Source organism: Heptranchias perlo, chromosome 5 (genome assembly GCF_035084215.1).
Source record: "Heptranchias perlo isolate sHepPer1 chromosome 5, sHepPer1.hap1, whole genome shotgun sequence".
NCBI lineage: Eukaryota > Metazoa > Chordata > Chondrichthyes > Hexanchiformes > Hexanchidae > Heptranchias > Heptranchias perlo.
The window spans coordinates 13576390-13600044 of record NC_090329.1 but is presented as its reverse complement, the minus strand read 5'-3'; the positions used below and the strand labels follow the sequence as shown (position 1 = coordinate 13600044).

The window sequence follows — 23655 nt, the reverse complement described above, 5'->3', positions numbered from 1 at the left end:
AAAGAGCTATCCAATTAGTCCCATTCCCCTGCTCTTTCTTCATAGCCCTGTAATTTTTTTCCCTTCAAGTATTTATCCTTTTGAGAGTTGCTATTGAATCTGCTTCCACCACTCTTTCAGGCAGTGAATTCAGATTATTACATCTCACTTTAAAAAAAAAATTATTTCCACATGTCACCTGGCTCTTTTTGCTGATCACCTTAAATCCATGTCCTCTGGTTACCAACCCTTCTGCCGCTGGAAACAGTTTCTCATTATTCTGTTAGAGATATTCAAAATTATGAACAGTTTTATCAAATCTCCCTTTAACCTTCTCTGTTCTAAGGAGAACAACCCCAGATTCTCCAGTCTCTTCACATAACTGAATCCCTCATCTCTGGCACCATTCTAGTAAATCTCTTCTGCACCCTCTCAGTCCTTGAAATCGTTCCTAAAGTGTGTTGCCCAGAATTGGACACTACTCCAGCTGAGGCCTAATCAGTGTTTTATAAAGTTTTAGCATACTTCCTTGCTTTTGTACTCTATGCCTCTATTAATAAAGCCCAGGATCCCATATGCTTTAACAGCCGTTTCAATTTGTCCTGCCACCTTCAAAGATTTGTGTATGTGCACCCCCACGTCTCTGTTCCAGCACCCCTTTAAAATTGTATCATTTAGCTTATTATTGCCTCTCCTCATTCTTCCTACCAAAAGGCATCACGACACATTTCTCTGCGTTAAATTTCATCTGCATGTGTCTGCCTATTTCACTAGTCTATGCCCTCCCAACGTCAGTTATTATCTCCACATTGTTTACTACGTGTCCGAGTTTTGTGTCATCTGCGAACTTTGAAATTATACCTTCTATACCCAAGTCCAGGTCACTAATATAGATCAAAAAGAGCAGTGGTCCTAATACCGACCCCTAGGTAGCACCATTGCATACTTTCCTCCAGCCTGAAAAACAACTGTTCACCATTACGCTTTGCTTTCTGTCCCCTAGCCAATTTAGTATCCACGCTGCCACTGTCCCTTTTAATCCCGTGGGCTTTAATTTTGCTAACAAGTCTATTATGTGCCACTTTATCAAATGCCTTTTGAAAGTCCATATACACATCAACTGCACTACTCTGGCACCATCCCCACATCTAAGGAGGTTTGGAAGATTGTGGCCATAGCCTCTGTAATTTCCACCCTTACTTCCCTCAGCAACCTAGGATGTATCCCATTTGACTGGGTGACTTTTCTACTTGAGTACTGCCAATCTTTTAATTACCTCCTTTATTTTTATACTATCCAATATCGCTTCTACCTCCTTACTGCTACAATGGCAGCATCCTCTTCTCTAGTGAAGACAGATGTGAAGTATTCATTTAGTGCCTTAGCCATGTCCTCTGTCTCCACAAGAAGATCTCTAGCTGTCCCCAATCAAAAATTCATTGGAGCATCTGGTTCCTTTACCTGAAAACATACATGCTCCCTCTAATATGTACTTAAGCCTAGTACAAGTGCCCTTCTTTCCTTCCCCACCCATAGCTGTACAGAAACACCCTCCAGACATAAGTGGTATGGGCAAAAATTCCAATTTATTTTGGAATGAGTCTAATTTCTGAATGGGTTGTCTTTTTAGGGTACATGCAATTGGCAATGTCTCGTGGATTGAAACAGGCTGGCAATTGAGAACAATGTTATAGAAGCTTTTCATTCATGGCATCTCGTACTTTTGAACATTTTTCAGGAAAGAAATCATTTGATTCTTTGGAGATGTATCTTGGTAGACATTTGATGCAGAACAAGGCTAAGGTCATTTGTTTAGGTGTTTCCCAACATATTGAACATTGTACCAGAGACACAGTGCTGCAAATGTTTAAAGCTCATTGGCATTTAAGATTTCTGCCAAGGCACTGGCAGTTGTAGTGGGCTGGTACACTGGCCCATCGCCTGAGACCTGGCTTTGACTCCATCTTGGGCAAAATATCTCTAGCTGTAAAGCTTCTCTCAGTAGCTTTGGGAACTTGGAATCCATGGGAGTAAGTCCAAAGTGAGCAAGTGATCTCTAATGTGGTACTAATTAGCACAAAGAAAATCATTAGGCTCACCTTGGTCATAAAGATAACTGGAAAGTGCACCATTGCAATTTAAGCTAAGTCATGTTATTGGTACAGTTTATGCTATAACTGATCTGGATGCTTGCTGCTGACTCTGCCTACAGTGCAAAACGGTTTCTGCACTTGTGCTCTGACATTCTTCAGTGAGTATGAAAATACACTATATAACTTCAAGGCACTCAACTCAGTTATGGAACTTAAGGAGCAGAACTTTCCTCCAGATAGTGAGGCCCCTGTGTCCCAAGTGTGTATTGGGTGAGCTCTGACTTAAGTTTTTTTGATTGAGAATGAACTGAGCAAGTTGTAGACTGTTACCTCTTGTGTATATAAAACCAAACTAGATGGGTTTTCCTTGGAAAGAGAAAGTTACATGGAGGCTGGAAGAGCACTTGTCTCCTGTGACTTGTGTAGTGGAGTTGTGCGTAATCCATCCAAGTGGACGTTAGAAGGTTGGTTCTGTGATCGGTGCTCCCAGTGGGGAGTGGTGCTCAGTTTTCCCAAGAGGTACTCCCTGCTGGAATTCTGGATGTGGATTTGCTCCTTAGATGTGCAAACCTTTACTATGGGCTTTTATTCTGCAGGGTTACATTTTTCCATTGACCTGATTTGCAGATGGCTTTAAATGGCAATAATTCTTCTGTTCCATCTAGGGTTTCAGTTAGAGTAAATGTGACCTTGTAAGTAAAAGAAAATGTGTCTTGTGTGTCAGCTTGCATCACAAATAATGTAAGTTAATCTGACAGTTGCAGCAGTTTTCACATGCAAAAATAGTCTCAAATGCAATTTTTTTTAAACAAAGCAATTTTTGCACACTTCCACTTTTTTATTCAGGCTTGTCTGAATTAGTGTTTAGTATTGATCGGACTGCAATCAATCAGAATAGCACTGTACCTTTTGTGACCCTTAAAAAAAACTTGTACTGGAGCTAAGTTGAAGACAGAAAAATGTCATTCCTCCTTGCTTTACCCAGCATTACAGTTGCGATAGAGCTGAATTAGCCTTTTTTTTTGACATTTATGACATTAAGTGGCAACTCCATTGCATCTCTATTGGTCCTGTAATCTTTTTGGGCTTGGCCTCATCAAAAAATTCCTATGCCCCTTGTGCGCACACAATAATGGATATAGAGATTTATGCAGGGGGAGGCGAAGGCTCTTTTCACTTTCTCCTCCTCACACCCCCCCCCCCCTCCCCCCCCGGCCCAATCTTCTGATCTGTGACTTTATCAAATTTGTTTTTGGCGATTAGTTTTCAGTACTGATGGGCATGTGAATTTAACTGGCAGAGCATCTACATGTTACACCAAAGGATAAATGGTGGTGAGGCATTTTTATTCCTGAGATAGAAAGAATGATTGGCGGCTTCGCTGCGTTGCTTTGAAAATCGCGTGAAGCTTGAAGCAGCCACTCACTGTGACTGGCATTGGTAACACTTTAGCCCCGACAAAACTGCAATGATAATGCAGTGGGACTGCTCACTGAGGGAAACTCCAAGCCAGATGTCGGAAACCCATGGGTTTTCATTGCAGTGGTGTCTGTTACAATTTGAGTCACCACTTAAAGCCCTGTACTTGTCACAGCAATTTACAGCAATGGAGCTGGTACACATTCATTCCAACACGGACCTTCCTGCATTTTGTTTGCCCTGCTCAACTTTTAAGCATTACAATGTTGACATTACTTTACAATTAGCTTTAAGGGCTCCTTACAAGTTTTTTAATGCATGTTTGCAGTTTGTACAAATTTTGGCAAACCCTGTTTTGATTTTTTTTCCTTTTTTGCTGTGCCTCAGAGTTTGAGAACTGTTGTAGTGCAACAGATTGGAGCTTATATTTTAAAACAGTTGGCAACAATGAATTTTAAATGATCTTTTCGAGAAGTAAAAGCACACTCCGACCTTTTGTGACACTGGCCCTCTTTAGGTTGTTGACCTCTGTCCATGAGGCTGGGCAGATGGTCTAATGAAAGCTCTGCTAATATTGGGAAGTGTGAGAATAAATTGGGTTTACTTGCCCTGTGTGTCTCTATAACAGACAAATGGTAAATTCCATATAATACGCTCCAATGTGTCAGAGTATTGTAATAAAAATTCCCAATCTGTAGCCTGTATGAGGTGGGAGGGTATCAAATCTTTCTCCACCACATACACATTCTAGAATTAGATCAAGATCAATTGTTCTTTACAACAACCTGTATTAATATAGTGCCTTTTAATGTAGAAAAATGTCCCAAGGCACTTCTCAGAAGGGTAATCAGACAAAAAATTGACAGGGCCAAAGATGATATTCGGAGGAGTGACTCAAAGCTTGATCAGAGGTTGGTTTTAAGGAGAGTCTTAAAGGAGGAGAGAGAGGTTTAGGGAGGGAATTCCAGAGCTTGGGGCCTAGATGACTTAAAGTACGGCCACCAATGGTGGGGCTTGCACAAGAGGCCAGTGTTGAGGCAATGCAGAGTTCTCTGAGGGATGTAGGGCTGGAAGAGATTAGAGGTAGGGAGAGGCAAGGCCATGAAGGGATTTGAACACCGAGAATTTCAAATTGGAGACATTTCATTTATGATGCTTAAATTGGCAGGACTGCCCTACATAAACCATTTAATGATATTGATTAATGGCCAAACCAGAGCACTCAACAGCAGGGCTACAGTACAAAAGAAGGAAATGCAACTTAACTATTACTTGCCGGAGACATTGAAGACTGAGATCGACACATGCATAACTAACATTTCTCTTGTTAAATTACAATTGCAGTGATAGTTATTACCATCACAAGGTTAATTATTAGTGTTTGCAGTAAAGGCAAGTTGATTCTTAAAATCAACAATCTGAATCGTAAGTACAACAGTTTTGCCCAGGATTACAGTGTGTTTAAGTTCAAAGTCTGTATTCAGTGTATCACTGCTAGGTGTCCAGTTTTAAGGCTGTCTCTTGATGTGAACATTAAAAACTATACAACCTCTTGCTGAATTTGAGCCAGGTGTGGCAGCAGACCGTGCTGATCACCTCTGGGACATGTCTGTAGAAAGCTTTGATAGTTTAGCTAGTCTGGCACCTACTATAAATTTGTGACTCTTGCAAAGTTTTTTTTTAGTGCTCAGAAACACTGTTCATTCCTAAGATGCCTGTTTCTAAAGGCCGTCTAAAACTTCTGACACGTCCTGAAAGCCGTAGCAAACATTTTGCTAACCTTCTTTCAACTTCAGTAAACTTAGATTAATAGACCATAACTAAGTATTTTAAACTATGACTGTAAATGCCTTAAACTAGCATAGAGAAACCCCACTTTGGGCAACTTAACCAAGGAAAAGTAATTTGGTTATGTAGAGCCCTTTCCAAGGTGCCACTTGTGTGTAGACATGTCTGATTTATAATTGCCTATGGAAAATTTAGCAAGATGCTATGCGAGACTGATGAGTCAGGGAGTCTCATTACACAGTGCTCGGTCATTCTGTCTGGTTCCTAGTTCTTATTGAGGACCCAAAGAAGTAGATCTTCCTTGATTTGTTCTTAATGATCCAGCTGAGATTGGCAGATAACTCTGAATTATTGCAGGTATGAAATGATCTGTCATTATATCACTCAGCATGTTGTGACATGAATGCACTGGAATATAGCAAGTTCGCACTTCAATACAAGTGTCAAAGTATAAATTCTTCCACTAGATGCTGCTAATACAAATGCCATGGTAGTCTTTTTTTCTTTTAAATTGCTGGTCTTAATCTACCAGCAATATCTGGTGACATTAAGCAGGTTTATTTGATCCGTGTGCAATTTCACTTGTGAAATTTAAGATGAAAATTGCTGCAAAAAATCATGAAACTGTAGTTCTATTATTACAGTGCCCTTTAAGGGAACAATATCAACCTCAGGATATGCCTGGTTCCTAAAACATGAGCAGACGTGTGGCTACATTGCACAAAAATGAGCCAGCAAAGATTTGGTTTTTTTAAGTCATACACTCCAGTTGTTTTTAAGTGGCGTAATTTGTCAAAATGTTTTGTTTGCCCTTGGGTAGATTGTCTTCCTCCTTGTGATGACTGGTTGGACACAAGTAAAATTTGTAATTTGAGTTTTAAAATTTTTTTTAAACAATACACTTTTTGTTAGGAGCTGGTCACGTGGAAAGTTTCCTAATATTTGCATACGCACAATGTGCACAAGATGTTGTCCAAATCCCTAGCAGACCTGCTATACTGAACTAGAGAAGCAAGCATGCCGTTCCATTTGTAAACTAGCCCCTTTCCCCGAGCATGATGGATAACAGGAAAATAAAAGTATGTAAAATATGTGCAAATATAAAAAGTACAAGGTTTATGCTATTCTAGTTTTTGTTTTCCCTCCCTTCAGATCCCCCCATCCCAATCTGCAAGAGGCACTAGGACATAATTGTTTCTCAAAACAGTAATTCCAAGTACTTTTAGGTTTAATTGTATCTGTTTGTAGTATTCAATTTGGATCTTCCCCAACTTATGAAGTTGAAAAAAAATGTTCTCAGCAGCTTGTACAGTGCTGGTGCTCAGCTGCCCTCTGCTGTTGCAAATTGTCATTGCCTTTAACCTTACTACTAAAAGATATGCTGGAAATGCACAGAAGCTCCGTCAAGACCTGTAAAGGGAAAAGGCAGGTTGAAGTTTTGGGTATCACCCTTAAGAATTGCAAAAACCGTTTGCAGCATTTCGTGTGTTTTGTTTGCCAGTAGAGCTGGATTCCCAGTGCTTGGGGTTTCATCTGGTCCACAGATTGCAGTTGGGACATCATGCATTAAGAATTTATTCTTCACTGGTGTAGGTTTAAAATTTCAATGAAATATGCAGCTGTTGTGTATACTTATGACTGGCTTACATTGAATTTGTCACACTTCAAATGTCAGCTTGGCTTGGCTGGTGGTAATTTTGCTTGAGTCAAGTTATGGATTCAATACTATCAGGACGTGTGCCCATAATCAAGGTTGATGTGTCAGTACAGCACTGAGAGTGTGCTACATTGTCTGAGCAGCTAAGATATTAAACCAAATCCCCATCTGCTTGTTCAGGTAAGAGAACCTGTAACAACTTTTGAAGAACAAAGATCTCTGACCAACATTCATCCCTCAACCAACCTACCAAAACAGGTTAATTATTCATTCATATTGCTGTTTGTTTGCCTAATTTGGCTACACTTCAAAAGCAAATCATTGATTGCAAATATGAAGGTACTATATAAATGCTGGTTCCTTTTTTCCCCCCTTATTTTGTTATAGATTATTCTCCACTCCTGCATGGGCAGGAGTCAGCTGAACTTGGCATTTCCCATGTCATTCCAATAAATAAGTCAGCCCTTAAAGCTGTTTTCATAAATTTATAGCTTCTGAAAACTGAGTTAAAGGACAACTTCTGAGATGGCAGGCAGGCAGCCTTTGAATGAGTAGGAGCATGAGAAAACACAGACAAGAAAGAAACCTCATGTCATGGTCAGCACTTACAAGATATATTATGAGGTGGTAGGCAGAATAAATGAACAAAATCCAAAGCTTTGAGAAGGATCTTTACTGATTTCATTTGCTTTACAATTTGCTCAAATGCATTAGCACAAGACTTTACAGATTTGATTACAAATTCTACTGCACATGGCATTGAACTGTTAAATTGTCCTACTCGCTAGCAAATCTCTGATATTGTAACTCGGATAGGGTATTCTCCATGTTCTGTTCTAAAACCTCCCTCTTTTTTGGTATATGATTTTGGTATATAATGTTTTGAAATTAGTGTTGGAAATTAAAGCCCCACAGTGGTCTCAGATTGGATAGTGACATTACTATGTTGCAACTTCAATGGAGCCTGCTGTTAGAGGAAAAAAAACTGCCCCCTAAAATGACTCAGTATTTTCAGTAAATTTTAAAACTGTTTCAGCATGTGACCAAGCATCTTCGGCTTTTCTTGCATGGTGTGATGTTATCTGGAACCACTGATTGGGTTACTGTCTTGTACCTCACTGGCCGGCATCCAATATCCTCTCCTCAATCAAAAACAAAATCTTGAGTTAATTTAACAGCTGGAAAATAAAACCATGTCAATGCAAATTTTTTGATTCTTAACGAACAGCTGGAGAAGAAGAGTGTTTGGTGCAGTTTCACCATGAGGTGGAACCAGAGTCTAAATGTGTTGAAACATATAGAGTGAGAAACTGGTCGATGGGTCTCTCTGTATCTGCAATGTAACCAGGGCTTTTGCATAAGTTGCAGAGTTAAAGTCTTAATTTAAAAGGCCACAATGTGGATTGGTGGTAATAAAGATTCGGAATGTCTTCCCTAGCGGAGCCTGGGTTTGAGGCCTCTGGCTTAACCTGTGTTCAAACGTGCTTGCCTCTTTGAACGATCTACAATATGATATGCTTTGTCATATAGAAGGCATGTTGGCACTTAATACCTGCCATCTTTGAGGCAAAAACTGGTGGGGTCGTGATGCCAACTATAGTATCAATGATGGTATTTCACAAAAATGTATAAACCAAAACTATGGGGAGAGGGGAGAAGAGGGGGAGGCAAGGGATCCCACAAGCGATCAAGTTGTATCCTTTTAGGCTGCTTCAGAAATGCTGGGTGTACGAGAGGAAAAGTTGGTGTAGAATTTTCCGGTATTAATGTCCTAAGGATCACAAAAGATGGTCTCAGGAGCAGCACCAGGCGTACTTCAATGAGGTGCCAACCTGGTGAAGCTACAACACAGGACTACATGCATGCTAAACAGCAGAAACAACATGCTATAGACAGAGCTAAGCGATTCCACAACCAACATATTAGATCAAAGCTCTGCAGTCCTGCCACATCCAGTCGTGAATGGTGGTGGACAATTAAACAATTAACAGGAGGAGGCGGCTCTGTAAACATCCCCATCCTCAATGATGGCAGAGTCCGGCACGTGAGTGCAAAAGACAAGGCTGAAGTGTTTGCAACGATCGTCAGCCAGAAGTGCAGAGTAGATGATCCTTCTCTGCCTCCTCCCGATATCCCCTCCATCACAGAAGCCACTCTTCAGCCAATTTGACTCACTCCACGTGATATCAAGAAACGGCTGAGTGCACTGGATACAACAAAGTCCATGGGCCCCGACAACATCCTGGCTGTAGTGCTGAAGGTTTGTGCTCCAGAACTAGCCGTGCCACTAGCCAAACTGTTCGAGTACAGCTACAACACTGGCATCTACCCGACAATGTGGAAAATTGCCCAGGTATGTCCTGTCCACAAAAAGCAGGACAAATCTAATCTGGCCAATTACCATCCCATCAGTCTATTCTCAATCATCAGCAAAGTGATGGAAGGTGTCATCGACAGTGCTATCAAGCGGCACTTACTCACCAATAACCTGCTCAGTTTGGGTTCTGCCAGGACCACTCGGCTCCAGACCTCATTACTACCTTGGTCCAAACATGGATAAAAGAGCTGAATTCCAGCGGTGAGGTGAGAGTAACTGCCCTTGACATCAAGGCAACATTTGACCGAGTGTGGCACCAAGGAGCCCTAGTAAAATTGAAGTCAATGGGAATTGGGGAAAACTCTCCAGTGGCTGGAGTCAAACCTAGCACAAAGGAAGATGGTCGTAGTTGTTAGAGGCCAATCATCTCAGCCCCAGGACATTACTGCAGGAATTCCTCAGGGCAGTGTCCTATGCCCAACCATCCTCAGCTGCTTCATCAATGACCTTCCCTCCATCAGGTCAGAAATGGGGATGTTCGCTGATGATTGCAGAGTGTTCCGTTCCATTTGCAACCCCTCAGATAATTAAGCAGCCCGAGCCCGCATGCAGCAAGACCTGGACAACATCCAGGCTACGGCTGATAAGTGGCAAGTAACATTCATGCCAGGCAATGACCATCTCCAATGAGAGAATCTAACCACCTCCCCTTGACAGTCAACGGCATTACCATCGCCGAATCCCCCACCATCAACATCCTAGGGGTCATCATTGACCAGAAACTTAACTGGACCAGCCACATAAATACTTTGGCTACAAGAGCAGGTCAGAGGCTGGATATTCTGTGGCGAGTGACTCACCTGACTCCCCAAAGCCTTTCCACCATCTGCAAGGCACAAGTCAGGAGTGTGATGGAATACTCTCCACTTGCCTGGATGAGTGCAGCTCCAACAACACTCGAAGCTCGACACCATCCAGGACAAAGCAGCCCGCTTGATTGGCACCCCATCCACCACGCTAAACATTCACTTCATCCACCACCGGCGCACAGTGGCTGCATTGTGTACCATCCACAGGATGCACTGCAGCAACTCGCCAAGGCTTCTTCGACAGCACCTCCCAAACCCGCGACCTCTACCACCTAGAATGACAAGAGCAGCAGGCACATGGGAACACCACCACCTGCACGTTCCCCTCCAAGTCTCACGACATCCCGACTTGGAAATATATCACCGTTCTTTCATTGTCGCTGGGTCAGAATCCTGGAACTTCCTACCTAACAGCACTGTGGGAGAATCTTCACCTCACGGATTGCAGCGGTTCAAGAAGGCGGCTCACCAGCACCTTCTGAGGGCAATTAAGGATGGGCAATAAATGCTGGCCTTGCAGGGACGCCCACGTCTCATGAATGAATTTTTTTTAAAAAATGGTTGTATTCCAATATTTCAAGGTTTCATAGCATACCAGATAAGGATCAGCTCCTAATGGTGAAATAAAGGAGAAAAATGTAGACTGCCTGTCCGAGTTACGATGTCAACACAGATTCGCTACTGAGTAGGACAATTTAATAGTTCATTGCAATGTGCAGTAGAATTTGTGATCAAATCTGTAAAGTCTCTTGCTAGTGCATTTGAGCAAATTGTGTGGTTCAGACTCTGGATTCTTGTTTAAACTTTCATCCTCGATTTTGGTGAGTTTATTTTTGGTTGGTTGCTCAACTGTACCTCCAGATGGCGCTCAACTGGAGAGGAGAGAAATTGGCAAAATTGAACCACCCCTGGCTGTGAAGTTGCGTGGCATCTACCAGGGAGAATTTTTTTAAAAGGTGTACAAGTATAGTGACAATCTGCTAGTATTACAGTTAAAAATCATTTGGGTGTTAACAGCTGCCTTCAGCTGTGAATATTAGATTTTTAAATAAATTTCAAAACTATCTGGATATCCTTTGGAATTTATAAAATGCCTAATTCGTACATTATAATAGCATTTACATATACTAGGTCGTACTGTGTACAGTTTTCTTTGCTGCATCCTTGGTCTTCCAATGCAGTGCTTTCAAACTGACTTCCTGACGAGACAAAAAGCTTTGTTCTACTCAGCACAAAATTGTCAGAATTTCTAATAGGTGCATGCTATTTGATACCTGCTTTGTAAGAAGATATACTTAAAAATTATGAAATAATTCAACTTTAATGTTGCAGTCACATTTAATAGTTACCCCTCTTGTATAATTGGGGTACAGCCTCAATTTTTTAAAATGTCAAATTATAAAATTGGGTGGGTGACTGTGTTCAGCTTTTGAAATCCTAATGATCAGATGCAATGATTGCATGAAGACAGAACCAATGGCAGTTGCACACTTCAGAGGCTTGTAACCATTAAATGGACTTGATACTGTGTGTACTTTGATGCTGAACCGTCAATCAGCTCAATGTTAAAAAAAATTCATTATTGGTACAGCAGTTGAAACAGAAACTGGGGTTCATTTCTAGAGGGATAGAATTGAAAAGCAGTTATGTTAAACTTGTATAGATCCTTGGTTAGACCCCACTTGGAGTACTGTGCACAGTTCTGGTCTCCATATTATAAAAAGGATATAGAGGCACTAGAGAAGGTGCAAAAAAGATTTACAGGGAAGATACCAGAACTGAGGTTATACCCATCAGGAAAGATTGAACAGGCTTGGGGCTCTTTTCTCTAGAAAAGAGAAGACTGAGGGGAGACCTGATAGAGGTATTTAAGATTATGAAAGGATTTGATAGGGTAGATGTAGAGATATTGTTTCCATTCATGGGGAGACCAAATCTCAGTCATAAGTACAAGCTAGTAACCAATAAACTCAGGAGAAACTTCTTTACCCAGAGGGTGGTAAGAATATGGAACTTGCTACCACAAAAAATAGTTGAGATGAATAGCATCGATGCATTTAAGGGGAAGCTAGATAAACACGAGGGAGAAAGGAATAGAAGGATATGCTGATATGGTTAAATGAAGAGGGGTGGGAGGAGGCTTGCGTGGAGTATAAACACTGGCCTGGACCAGTTGGGCTGAATGGCCTATTTCTTTGTACATGCAATGTAAATCCATGCAATTGGTCTGTATATTTTTAAGACTATATATATTTGTGGAACAGACATACTAAAGAATTTTGAGTAATGCTAGCACCAATCTGCCAAGCATATGTCAGCAGATGTATCTGGTACTGAAATGGTGAAGTTTAATGAAGCATGTTGGAGTGCAAAATCTCTGCTTATTTCAAATGAAAATCTGAAACAGACTCCAAAGATGGATTTTCATTGTTTTAGCACCTACGGATGGGTGCCTCCTGGAAGTGTTCTTGGCCCCACTCATCTCCTTGCAGTAACCTGATGAATGATATAAAGAATGACAACTTTGCTGCTAACACGGAGTGGTTAGTTCCCCAGTGTAACTAAAGTTGGCCAAATCCCTGGAGGCAAGACAAACAGATCTGGGCAGGTGAAGGAGACCCAGTTAGTAAATGCTGAAAGCTGGATTATAAAATCTCCAGTAAAATATTTTTCTGCTTTGCTCAGAGGTTGTTCCTGATCTACAACTGATACAAACAAGTGGGATGATGACTCAAAGGTGGGAGCAGAGTGAAATCCTCAAGAAAACTCCTCTTTCCAGGTCACTTTTGTCAGGCCTATATCTGCCGAGTGATGGAATGTTTTGGTCTGGTTTTGCCAGCAGCCACGAAAACTCCTCTTGACTGTGTATGGTCTTGGTAAGCCAGTGTGCTCCAGAAATGGTGTTGGAATTGCTGCTGATCAATTAATTACATCAGATTAGTATTTCCCGACTCTCATTCCTCTTCCATGTTACGACTGGAGCAGCTCTCCAGCAACTACTGGTGGTAAGCCTGTACTTCCATGTTTATGCGGAGAGCACAAGTTGAAGCAACTGCATTTCAATCTATAAGCTCTCCCAGTGGCAAGGCTTCACCCACCTGCCTGTGGAACTTTCCCCAGCCGCTTGATAACCATAACTTGCTAAACCATGGTTACTGGGGCATGCATTAGGCCACAGAATATCTGTAACTTGACAGTTAATATTCGTCTGATTTCCCCTGTCGTCTTGTGCGTGCAGCAACGGCAGGGGTTGGTTATATTTGGATTGCTGTTAATTTCACATGAAACTGAGGTTTTTGGCCTGCTGATTTAACTTGTGTTGGGTTTCTTTGTATGTTTCAAAATAAAAATCTACCACCTATACCGAGGAACTGAAGCCACCACACCACCATTTTTAATTTTAGTATAAAATAGGAACAAAATGCTTAACACTCCACAGCTGCTGCCTGACTTGCTGAGAGTTTCCAGCATTTTCTGTTTATTTCAGATTTCCAGCATCTGCAGTATTTGTTTTTAATTTTAGCATTTGGCTAGTAAATGTAAAAATTATTTTCTTTTACAATAAATGTCTAATTTGATTATGCTGAACATTTGTGCAAGGTTGTGTTTCCATAGTCTCCTGCCAATTATTCTATGTAATATAGCTGCAGTTCATTCCAATTTTCAATTTGTTATTCATGGAAGTCCAGTATTTCCAACAGTAGTATTTGCTGTATTGATTTTCTTTTCAATATGCATATAGTTATTAAAATCTTCCTAATAGTTTGTACAGCCGCTGAAAATATATTAAGTAAATCTCCATTTTGTTTCCTCCTTGTTTTGAATGTGGTTACTCATAGTTGGGGTGTGGTTCCACTGGTACCAGCAGTTTTGTGGTAGCTTGCTCAAGTGCCCATTTTTGCATGTGAACCTCGGGCTAAGAGTATATGCAGGTGATTTTTTTTTCCCACCAGAATCCAAAACAGTCTTAAGCTGAATATCTACAAGTGTGACCTCCTTGGTAGAGTTCACTGGATAAGAATGAAGAGAGAGAATCGTGGATGGTTTCATCTCTAACCCAGAGACAATTGAAGCTAACTATTATGTTCTCCCTCTGGGCTGAGCTGAAATAATTCACCCTAGACATTGGATTAAATCAGAGGACCTTGCTGATCAGCATAGCTCATTCTAACACCACGTGGTGCACTGAGTCATTGGATGAGTCTTCTGGTAAATTTCTGATGGAGACATATTGGATTGAATGGGATTAAAGAGCATTCCCGCACTTCCATATAAATCTCATACTTGCGCTTTTTAAAAAGTTCTTAAATGGATTTTCAGTTCATCCCAATTCTATGAATACATTGTAGTTCAGTATATTCTTCACTAATGACCAGTGATATTTAGTTCTCTGGTTACAATTTCGTATTTTTCCATCTGCATAGAAATGTTCTTTTGGGGGGGTGGGGTTGAGAAACACGAGTGACTGCTCTTGGGTTGAGAATTGGGAAAATGTGCAAGTTTTCAGTAATTGGCTTTGCATCATAACTATATGGGACATACTATTCATCATGCTCTGAGGAGAAATTAATTCAGCTGACAAAATAAAATACTGCACTCATCTATTCATATTATAGAGGGGTCTAGTAACCAACTGTAATCAGTCAGCTACGGTGTGACAAATTTTGGAATGATTAAATTGAAAATTGAAAAATGGCTGGTGCAGCATGAGCCCAATTGTAAGAATTCCATTTTTGAATGTTTGAATCTTAAAATCTGTGATCCATGCATCCATTTACAATAGAGCTCTTTTAAATAGACACCACTCTGCCAATTTACCTGATTCATTTAAAAATAATTAACAACTTCTACAGTGGTACACTTGTTAAAAAGAGCACTTTAGCAGACATGAGAAATTGTAAATGTTGCAAATAATTTAAAAAAAATCTTTTCAATGTACAAGATTGCAGTATGGTCTTACTGAGTTTTTAACATTCACAGTCTTAATTTAGTTTAGTGCATCAGTGGTAGGCGTCCAGTCTCTAGCCTGTTCCTCTTGACTATAAAATAGTACAGTCCCCACTGCTTATACCCGCAGTAAGTCGGAAATTAACAATCCATCCCTACCTCAGAAAGCTATTTAAATACAATACCAGTATGGAAAGCCGCAAGTTCCAGTGTTGACTCTTTAATATTTGGAAAGTTTCAGTTATTGTATTTCATGTTTTGGTGGATTTTTATGATGGGACCAAAACTAACGCTTGGGACCGGCTTCCCACCTCTCAATGAGCTAACATCGGGGCTCTCATATCAGTTTAAAAATAAGTTATTATTTGAGGCCGTGTACATCACATCTGGATAAATTTGATTTTGCTTTTTTTGGATCTTCTGTCCCTGTGGGCAGGACAAACCAGAGCTGTTCAGCATTATAGAATCTGCCAGAACCAAACAAGTGTTCAGTCCAGCCGAATATTCTTTATGGGAGTTTGTAGTCACTTCAAATTGACTACTGCACAGCTTACAAAAGAATGCTGGAGACAAAGTGGTCTGCAATGAACAAGTGATCAATTAAGGGAGTGGTTGATCTGGCTTACAGAGACTGAAGTACACAACAGTCTGGTCAGTTTCACCTCTGTTCTTTCAACTTCGTAAACAGCAATTGCAGGCTAGTTAAGACTGAAGGTGGGTGGGGCTGCCTCAAAGGACTTCCTGATAGGTAATTAACACCCGGCCTGCTTAATATGGTTTAAGTAGCACCTTTATAATTGATGCATATGGCATCATATTAGCATTGGCTAAGTAATAGGAAATAGAGTAGTGGTGAATGGTTTTTTGGACTGGAGGGGGAGGTATACAGTAGTGTTCCCCAAGGCTTGGTACTAGGACCATTACTTTCTTTGATAATGACTGGGACTTGGGTGTACAGGGCACAATTACAAAATTTGTAGATGACACAAACATGGAAGGGTAGTGAACAGTGAGGAGGATAGTGATAGACTTCAAGAGGACATAGACAGGCTGGTAGAATGGGCTGACATGGCATTACCATCGCCAAGTCCCCCACTATCAACATCCTGGGGGTCACCATTGACCAGAAATTTAACTGGACCAGCCATATAAATACTGTGGCTACAAGAGCAGGTCAGAGGCTGGGTATTCTGTGGTGAGTGACTCACCTCTTGACTCCCCAAAGCCTTTCCACCATCTACAAGGCACAAGTCAGGAGTGTGATGGAATACTCGCCACTTGCCTAGATGAGTGCAGCTCCAACAACACAAGAAGCTCGACACCATCCAGGACAAAGCAGCCCGCTTGATTGGCACCTCATCCACTACCCTAAACATTCACTCCCTTCACCCCGGCACACCGTGGCTGCAGTGTGTACCATCCACAGGATGCACTGCAGCAACTCGCCAAGGCTTCTTCGACAACACCTCCCAAATCCGCGACCTCTGCCACCTAGAAGGACAAGGGCAGCAGGCACATGGGAACAAAACCACCTGCACGTTCCCATCCAAGTCTCACACCATCCTGACTTGGAAATATATCGCCGTTCCTTCATCACTCGGTCAAAATCCTGGAACTCCCTTCCTAACAGCACTGGGAGAATCTTCACCGCACGACTGCAGCAGTTCAAGAAGGTGGCTCACCACCACCTTCTCAAGGGAAATTAGGGATGGGCAATAAATGCTGGCCTCGCCAGCAATGCCCACATCCCATGAACGAATTTTAAAAAAAAATGAAATTCAACTTGGAAAAGTGTGAAGTGATACATTTCAGTAGGAAGAACAAAGAGAGGCAATATAAACTAAAGGATACAATTCTAAAAGGGGTGCAGTAACAGAGACCTGGGGGTATATGTGCACAAATCGTCTAAAGTGGGCAGGGCAGGTTAAGAAAGCATATGAGCTCCTGGGCTTCATAGAGGTGTGGAGTACAAAAGCAAGGAGGTTATGATGAACCTTTGTTTCAAAGAAAAACTGGTTCAGCCACAACTGGAGTATTGTGTCCAGTTCTGGGCACCACTTTAGGAAGCATGTGAAGACCTTAAAGGGTGCAGAAGAGATTTACTAGAATGATTCCAGGGATGAGGGACTTCAGTTACGTGCTTAGACTGGAGAAGCTGGGGTTGTTCTCAGAGGAGATTTGATAGAGGTATTCAAAATCATGAAGGGTCTGGACAGAGTAGATAGAGAAACTGTTGCCATTGGCAGAAGAGTCAAGAACCAGAGGACATAGATTTAAGTTGATTGGCAAAAGAACCAAAGGTGACATGAGAACTTTTTTACACTGCCGTGGTTGTGATCTGGAATGCTCTCAGCGGGGGTGGTGGAGGCAGATTCAATCATGGCTTTCAAAAGGAAATTGGATAAGTACTTGAAGGGAAAAAAACTTGTAGGGCTATGGGGATAGGGTGGGGGAGTGGGACTAGCTGGATTGCTCTTGCATGGACTCGAATGGCCTCCTTCCATGCTGTAACTATTCTATAAATGGTCATCATTTGCCTGATATAGGCAGCTGTCTGGGATAAACTGGGCTGTTGTAAGTGCTGGGGAAATTTTTTTTTCTACCATGCGAAAAAATGTCAATTTCCAATTTTCTTTTGGTACCCTTAACTTTAAACTGTGTCCCCAGATCTCCAATCCTGCACCGAATAGAAAAGCTTTTCTGGATCTAATTTTATATTGCTGAAAATTTTTAGAAACCTCTAAGACTCTTTGCCTTCAGGAAAGTAAGGGGCCAGGGTGGCTATCACTCTGGGTTCACAGCTTTGTAACACTCCCCTTGACACACTCCAATGCAGTGACCAGAATCGAACAGTACTACAGATGTGGTCTCACCGAGGTCAGATACAACTTCAAAGTTACTTCCTTTGACACCTTTTGCTGCACATCCTATGATTTTATATGCTTTCCTGCAAAAGTGAATCTACAGTTTTAATGGCCTATCATAAACATAATAGGAGTAGGCCATAAAGCCCCTCGAGCCTGCTCCGCCATTCACTAAAATCATGGTTGATCTTCGACCTCAACTCCACTTTCCCGCCTGGTCCCCATATACCTTGATTCCCCTAGAGTCCAGAAATCTATCTCAGTCTTGAATAACCTCACATTTCCCCACATTACACTTTATCTGCCACCTTGCCCACTCACTTAACCTGTCTATTTCCCTTTGCAGACTGTCCTCCTCACAGCTTACTTTCCCACTTATCTTTGTATCATTAGGAAACTTGGATACATTACATCGGTCACTTCATCTAAGTCATTAATATAGATTGTAAATAGCTGAGTCCCAAGTACCGATCCTTGCGGCACCCCACTGGTTACAGCCTGCCAACCTGAAAATGACCCGTTTATCCCTACTGTGTTCTGTCCATTAACCAATCCTGTATCCATGTTAATATATTACCCCCAACCCCATGATCCCTTATCTTGTGTAACAACCTTTTATGCAGCACCTTATCGAATACCTTTCGAAAATCCAAATATATGACATCCACTGGTTCCCCTTTATCTACCCTGCTAATTACATCCTCAAAAAACTCTAGTAGATCTGTCAAACACTTTCCCTTTCATAAAACCATGAAAACTATTTACCACAACACCCTGCTCTTAGCTTGAGCACCTTACCATTTCATATCATTTACATTCTCAATTCTTTCTAAGCCCATGATTTATACTTTAGTTTTGAACACATCTGCCCATTGTGCCTGTCATTGATTCCATTTGCCGCAGTACTTCCTGCTAGGGTATAGTCCTGTTGGCAGCAGCACTGGCAGTATCTCACTCATGTCATTTTACTGTAATCATCTATGGTGTCAGTGAGCCATGATGGGTGAGCCCAATCCTATCTTCACTCACTGACCATATACATGTTTCTAGCAAGCATCAGAATGGGAATATTGTTTGTGCATGCTTTTGTCGTGTTTGGGCATTGGGAGGTGACCAAGTTGAATACAGGTAATAGTAATGCTAGTGCCTGAGGTATACAGAGGTCCTCTCTACTTTGTGATTCTAGTGAATATTAAAGATCCCATGGTACTAATTGAAGAGCAGTGTGTTCTCATGGTGCCCTGGCCAACATTTCTCCCTCAACTAACGCAACCTAAAGTGGATTGACTGATTCATCCAATTGCTGTTTGTAGAATCTTGCTGTGTACAAATTGAATGATGTGTTTGCCTAAGTTACTCTCCACTATGAAGTAATTTATTGCACTTGAAATGCTTTCAGCTCATCCAAAACTCCACCTGTATCCCATCTTGCACCAAGTCCCGTTTAGCCATCACCAATATGTGCGCTGACCTACATTGGCTCCCAGTCCTGCAACGCCTCGAATTTAAAATTTTCATTCTAGTGTTCGAATCCCTCCATGGCCTCTCCCCTTCCTATCTCTGTAACCTCCTCCAGCCCTACAACCATCCGAGATCTCTGCATTCCTCCAATTCTGGTCGCTTGTGTATCCCCGATTTTCATCGCCCCACCGTTGGTGGCCATACCTTCAGCTGCCTAGGCCCTAAGTTCTGGAATTTCCTCCCTAAACCACCTCCTTTTAAGCTGCTCCTTAAAACCTACTTTGACTGAGGTTTTGGTCACCTGTCCTAATATCTCTGTGGCTCAGTGTCCAATTTTGTCCGATAATGCTTCTGTGAAGTACCTTGGGACGTTTTGCTACATTAAAGGCACTATAGAAATGCAAGTTTTGCTTTAGGATCTAGGAAGATTTGCGCAGCACATTTTGTGCAACTATCAGATCTAGCCTAACTTTAATTTGGCAACACGTCATAAAGTTGCTCCTTTACAATTATGTTCTATCTTTAGAGAGGCTTGGGATTATTACTCCCTGATTATAGATATCTATAACAAAAGGTGAGTATTGCATACGCTCTTCTGTCACCATTCCTTTTCTGCAAATTTTCTGCAACTGCTTTGTTTTAGGATTACAAAGTATAAGATTACAAAATATAAACCAATGAGCTCAACAACTGAAGTGACAATCTACCAGTTTTTTTTTTATATATTTAAAAAAAGCAGAAACTAAACCAAAACACTTAACCTGCCATTTTTCTTCCTCATGATGTCAGCTATCCAGGTCTCAAAATAAGGGTTCTAACAAATACCTTCACTGGCAGTCAAACAGAATAATCCAGTGGACTCCTGTTTGACAGCACAAATGTTTACAAGGATTCGCAGATCTACTGAGCATGCTGAGTGTGCTTCCTGGATGATTATTGTCTGCATTTTCTGAATTACAACTAGGTTCTGAATTTTTATGGAATCCAGATTCCACACATCAGCTGAAGAGCATTGTAGGTATAAAAATCCCCATGAAGTGTCTCTTGCATAAAAATTCCTAATTAGCTCAAATTTCCCAAGGATCAGGAACGTCACTAATAATTTTTAAATTCTTTCAGCAGCCATATGCATGTCTCTACCCCGCGCAACAACATAACCTCCAACTCAGCTCATGCATCTGAAAAGGTTAAAAATTTATTTTCCTCTCATTGGAAAGCACCTGTTGTGAATTATGGTTGGCCAGACATACTTTCTTGGGTTCACCTGGCTTCAGTTGCTCCCTTAAACGATCTGAGCCTGGGAATTGACCCAAACTGCCCTATATCTACTTGTACGATAGCATGATCTGAGGATGTAACAATGACAGCCCATTGTGTTCTGGACCAGATATTTATGTCTTTGACACGCTGCCTTTCATGGCCTCGTCCCTCACTAACTCTGCAACTTCCTCCAGCCTTGCAATCCTCTCTTTTTCCTCCCTCACCCACCACCCCCCCCCCCCCCCCCCACACACAACTTTTGCCTCTTTTACACCTCTCTGCTCCTTTCACCTCACCTAACTTTCAGTCATCTAGGCACTATGCTATGGAATTTCCTTCCTAAAACTCCCCTGCCTCTCCACTTCTCTCCTTTTAAGATCCTCCTTTTAAAAACCCATCTTTTCGACCAAGCTTTTGGGCACCCCTTCTAATAATCACACCCAGAATTGTGACCAAACCATTTAAGTGTCAGAGTCCCCCACTGCAGTGTGTCACAGAATTTTAATATTGGCTTGGAAGTAGTGTACTCGGTTGGTTATAAAATTTCCCATCCGAGTTTCCATTGTTGGGAATTTTTTTAAATTGGAGTTAATCTGTCCACAGGTAAGATGCTGTCATTTAAAAGAAATGAAACCTACAGGGAACTACTTATACTCCAAATTGCATGTTCATATACATTAAAAGTATTCACATTCCTGTTTTGAGCCAATAGTTTTTTTTCTCTCCACACTCCAAACATGTCTGCGTTTGAATCCATCTTGACAGCAATTGTCAGTTGAGCCGTTTTGTTGCTTCTACTATGATTTCATTACTTGAGTGAACCCAGATTGAATAATTGGAATACAATTTGTATGCATTTAGAGTCATAGAGAGTTATACAGCACGGATAGAGGCCCTTCGGCCCATCGTGTCCGCGCCGGCCAAAATGACAGCAACCAAATTTAGAGTTGGTCACACGAGTTTTTAGGCTTAGAAGTAAGGAGTGAATTAAATCCTAGGTTACCTCATGCATGATTTTCTAAAGTTTAAATTTTCTGTTGCTGTCTTTTTTTCGCAGCAGAAAATGGGTGCTGAGCGGCAAAGAAGATTTCTCTGCCAATTTGAAGCCTTTTCATGAACAGTAAAATGAATAATGAATTGTCAGTTCTGTGAATATCCTGGGACTGGCTCTCATCTGTCACAGCATTTATGGGAGGGATAGACATGCATTTGAAAATTGGGTTTGCTTCATTTGCACAGCTAAAAAATTTTTTATTGTAAACTTCTCAACAGCATCCAAACCCTTCAAGCACTGCTGAAAAGGTTTCATTGATTGTCTGACTATTCATTTTGTGAAATGTGATGTTGCATTCTGCTGACTAAGTGTCTCTTAAATGTAATGTTTTACCTTGGTAGGTTTACTGGCCATGGAACAAGAGACAGCCATCTCATTGAAAGTGGATGATTTATAATATGTCATTTTTGCCTTCCATTTTGTCTTTTTTTGTGATTGATTCTGTTTCCACACTCCAGTCTTTGGACTTGCTACATCTTTATTTAAAGATGAGGTGGAAAGGTCTTGATTAAACTAGAAAAACAGTAATGGAAATTGTTCTTCAGTTTGTACAAAGAATCTTGAGGATTTCAATTTGTTTCATGGTTATTCTTTTCCCTGCAGGTCCAAGATGGGCTTCCTGGAATCTTGGTGTTTTTATTTGTATCCGGTGTGCAGGGATGCACCGAAATCTTGGCGTTCATATATCACGAGTGAAGTCAGTTAACTTGGACCAATGGACACCAGAACAAATACAGGTATAAACCATGTCAACTTCGGTGTGTGTTACCTTTTACATCTTGCTTCAATGCGTTAGTGATGGAGTTTAAAATGTCGCTCTTGGTGTAAACTTTTTTTTGCCAACCTTGAAACCCTTCAATTAAATTGTTATGCAAGTTGTTGTAGGTTTTGAAGCACTTTGCCTAGCCTGCAGTGAATTAATCTCGGCTCCTGTCAAAGGAGCCTCCTAGCGATGGCAGGAAGATGATGGCATCTACTTCTATGCCAATGGGAATGTGTTCCTGTTAATTACAAAATAAACAATTACCAATTCACTTTTTTAAAAGTCCAATTCATTTTTGTACATGATTTATATGGTGACACTTTTTAAAGTCCATTTACAAAACAATTTCCAATGGCAACTATTTATGGTTATTTTAGAAGCAGAGCCCTTTGGCTTTTTTGTTTAAAAACTATAGCACAATTCAAGGTTACTGTCTATATAGTTGGAGTCTTCTGTAACTGTCTTCTGCAGATGCTGGTTACATCACATAACCAAAATTAGAGAAGTGTTTGGGTGTTTAATTTATACAATGTGAAAAAACATGTTGGGAAATATCGTAGCCACTTTATATTAAAAAGTAATATCCTGTTGAATATAAATGTCACTGGATACACAGTGGAGTTTAGTAGCTTAGAGAATACAATGAGTACTGAAATGGTGTAAAATATAATGCAAGCTGGAGTATTTTTTCCAGAGATTTTTGTTAGTTCATTTTTGATGTAGCTTTATAATATAAAGCAGCTTCACTTCCTGCCATACAGTTTGGAGCTGCTCCGAATACTAGTACCAGTAAAGGCTTTTAAAGGATATGCAAACTTCAAATAGATCAATATTCTCAACTTTTTGTCCAAGGCTATAAAGTCAGGCATTGGCTTGTTTGAGAGCCACGCTCATTAAGCCCCAAATTGTTGCATTGGTATTTGAATCTTTCGTACAAGGTGAGCTCCACACATCAATCATGCCTTTGTAGCGACTTGGCAGGTAGATGCCAGGGAAAGAAAAGTATCAGTCCTGCCCGTCTTTTCAAGTCCCCACTTGAGCTCTAATATACTCCACAACCATTTATGTATCCAAGTTAAAAGGGGCGAAGAACAATGGCAATAAATGTTCGTACTGTCTCTTGTGCACTTCCTTCTAAAGTGAAGAGTAATTCAAAGGTACACATTTAGATTGTGTAGCAAATT

The 23655-nt window shown here is 41.0% G+C and overlaps 1 protein-coding gene across 1 annotated transcript in view; it reads left to right on the top strand.

Annotated features, from left to right (window-relative positions):
- Positions 1–23655, top strand: part of smap1 (small ArfGAP 1) — a 311358-nt gene that overhangs the window by 34421 nt on the left and 253282 nt on the right. The window contains exon 2 of the mRNA XM_067984029.1: positions 22312–22445. Within this exon, the coding sequence (XP_067840130.1) occupies positions 22312–22445 (134 nt within the window). The remainder of the gene's footprint in view (positions 1–22311; positions 22446–23655) is intronic.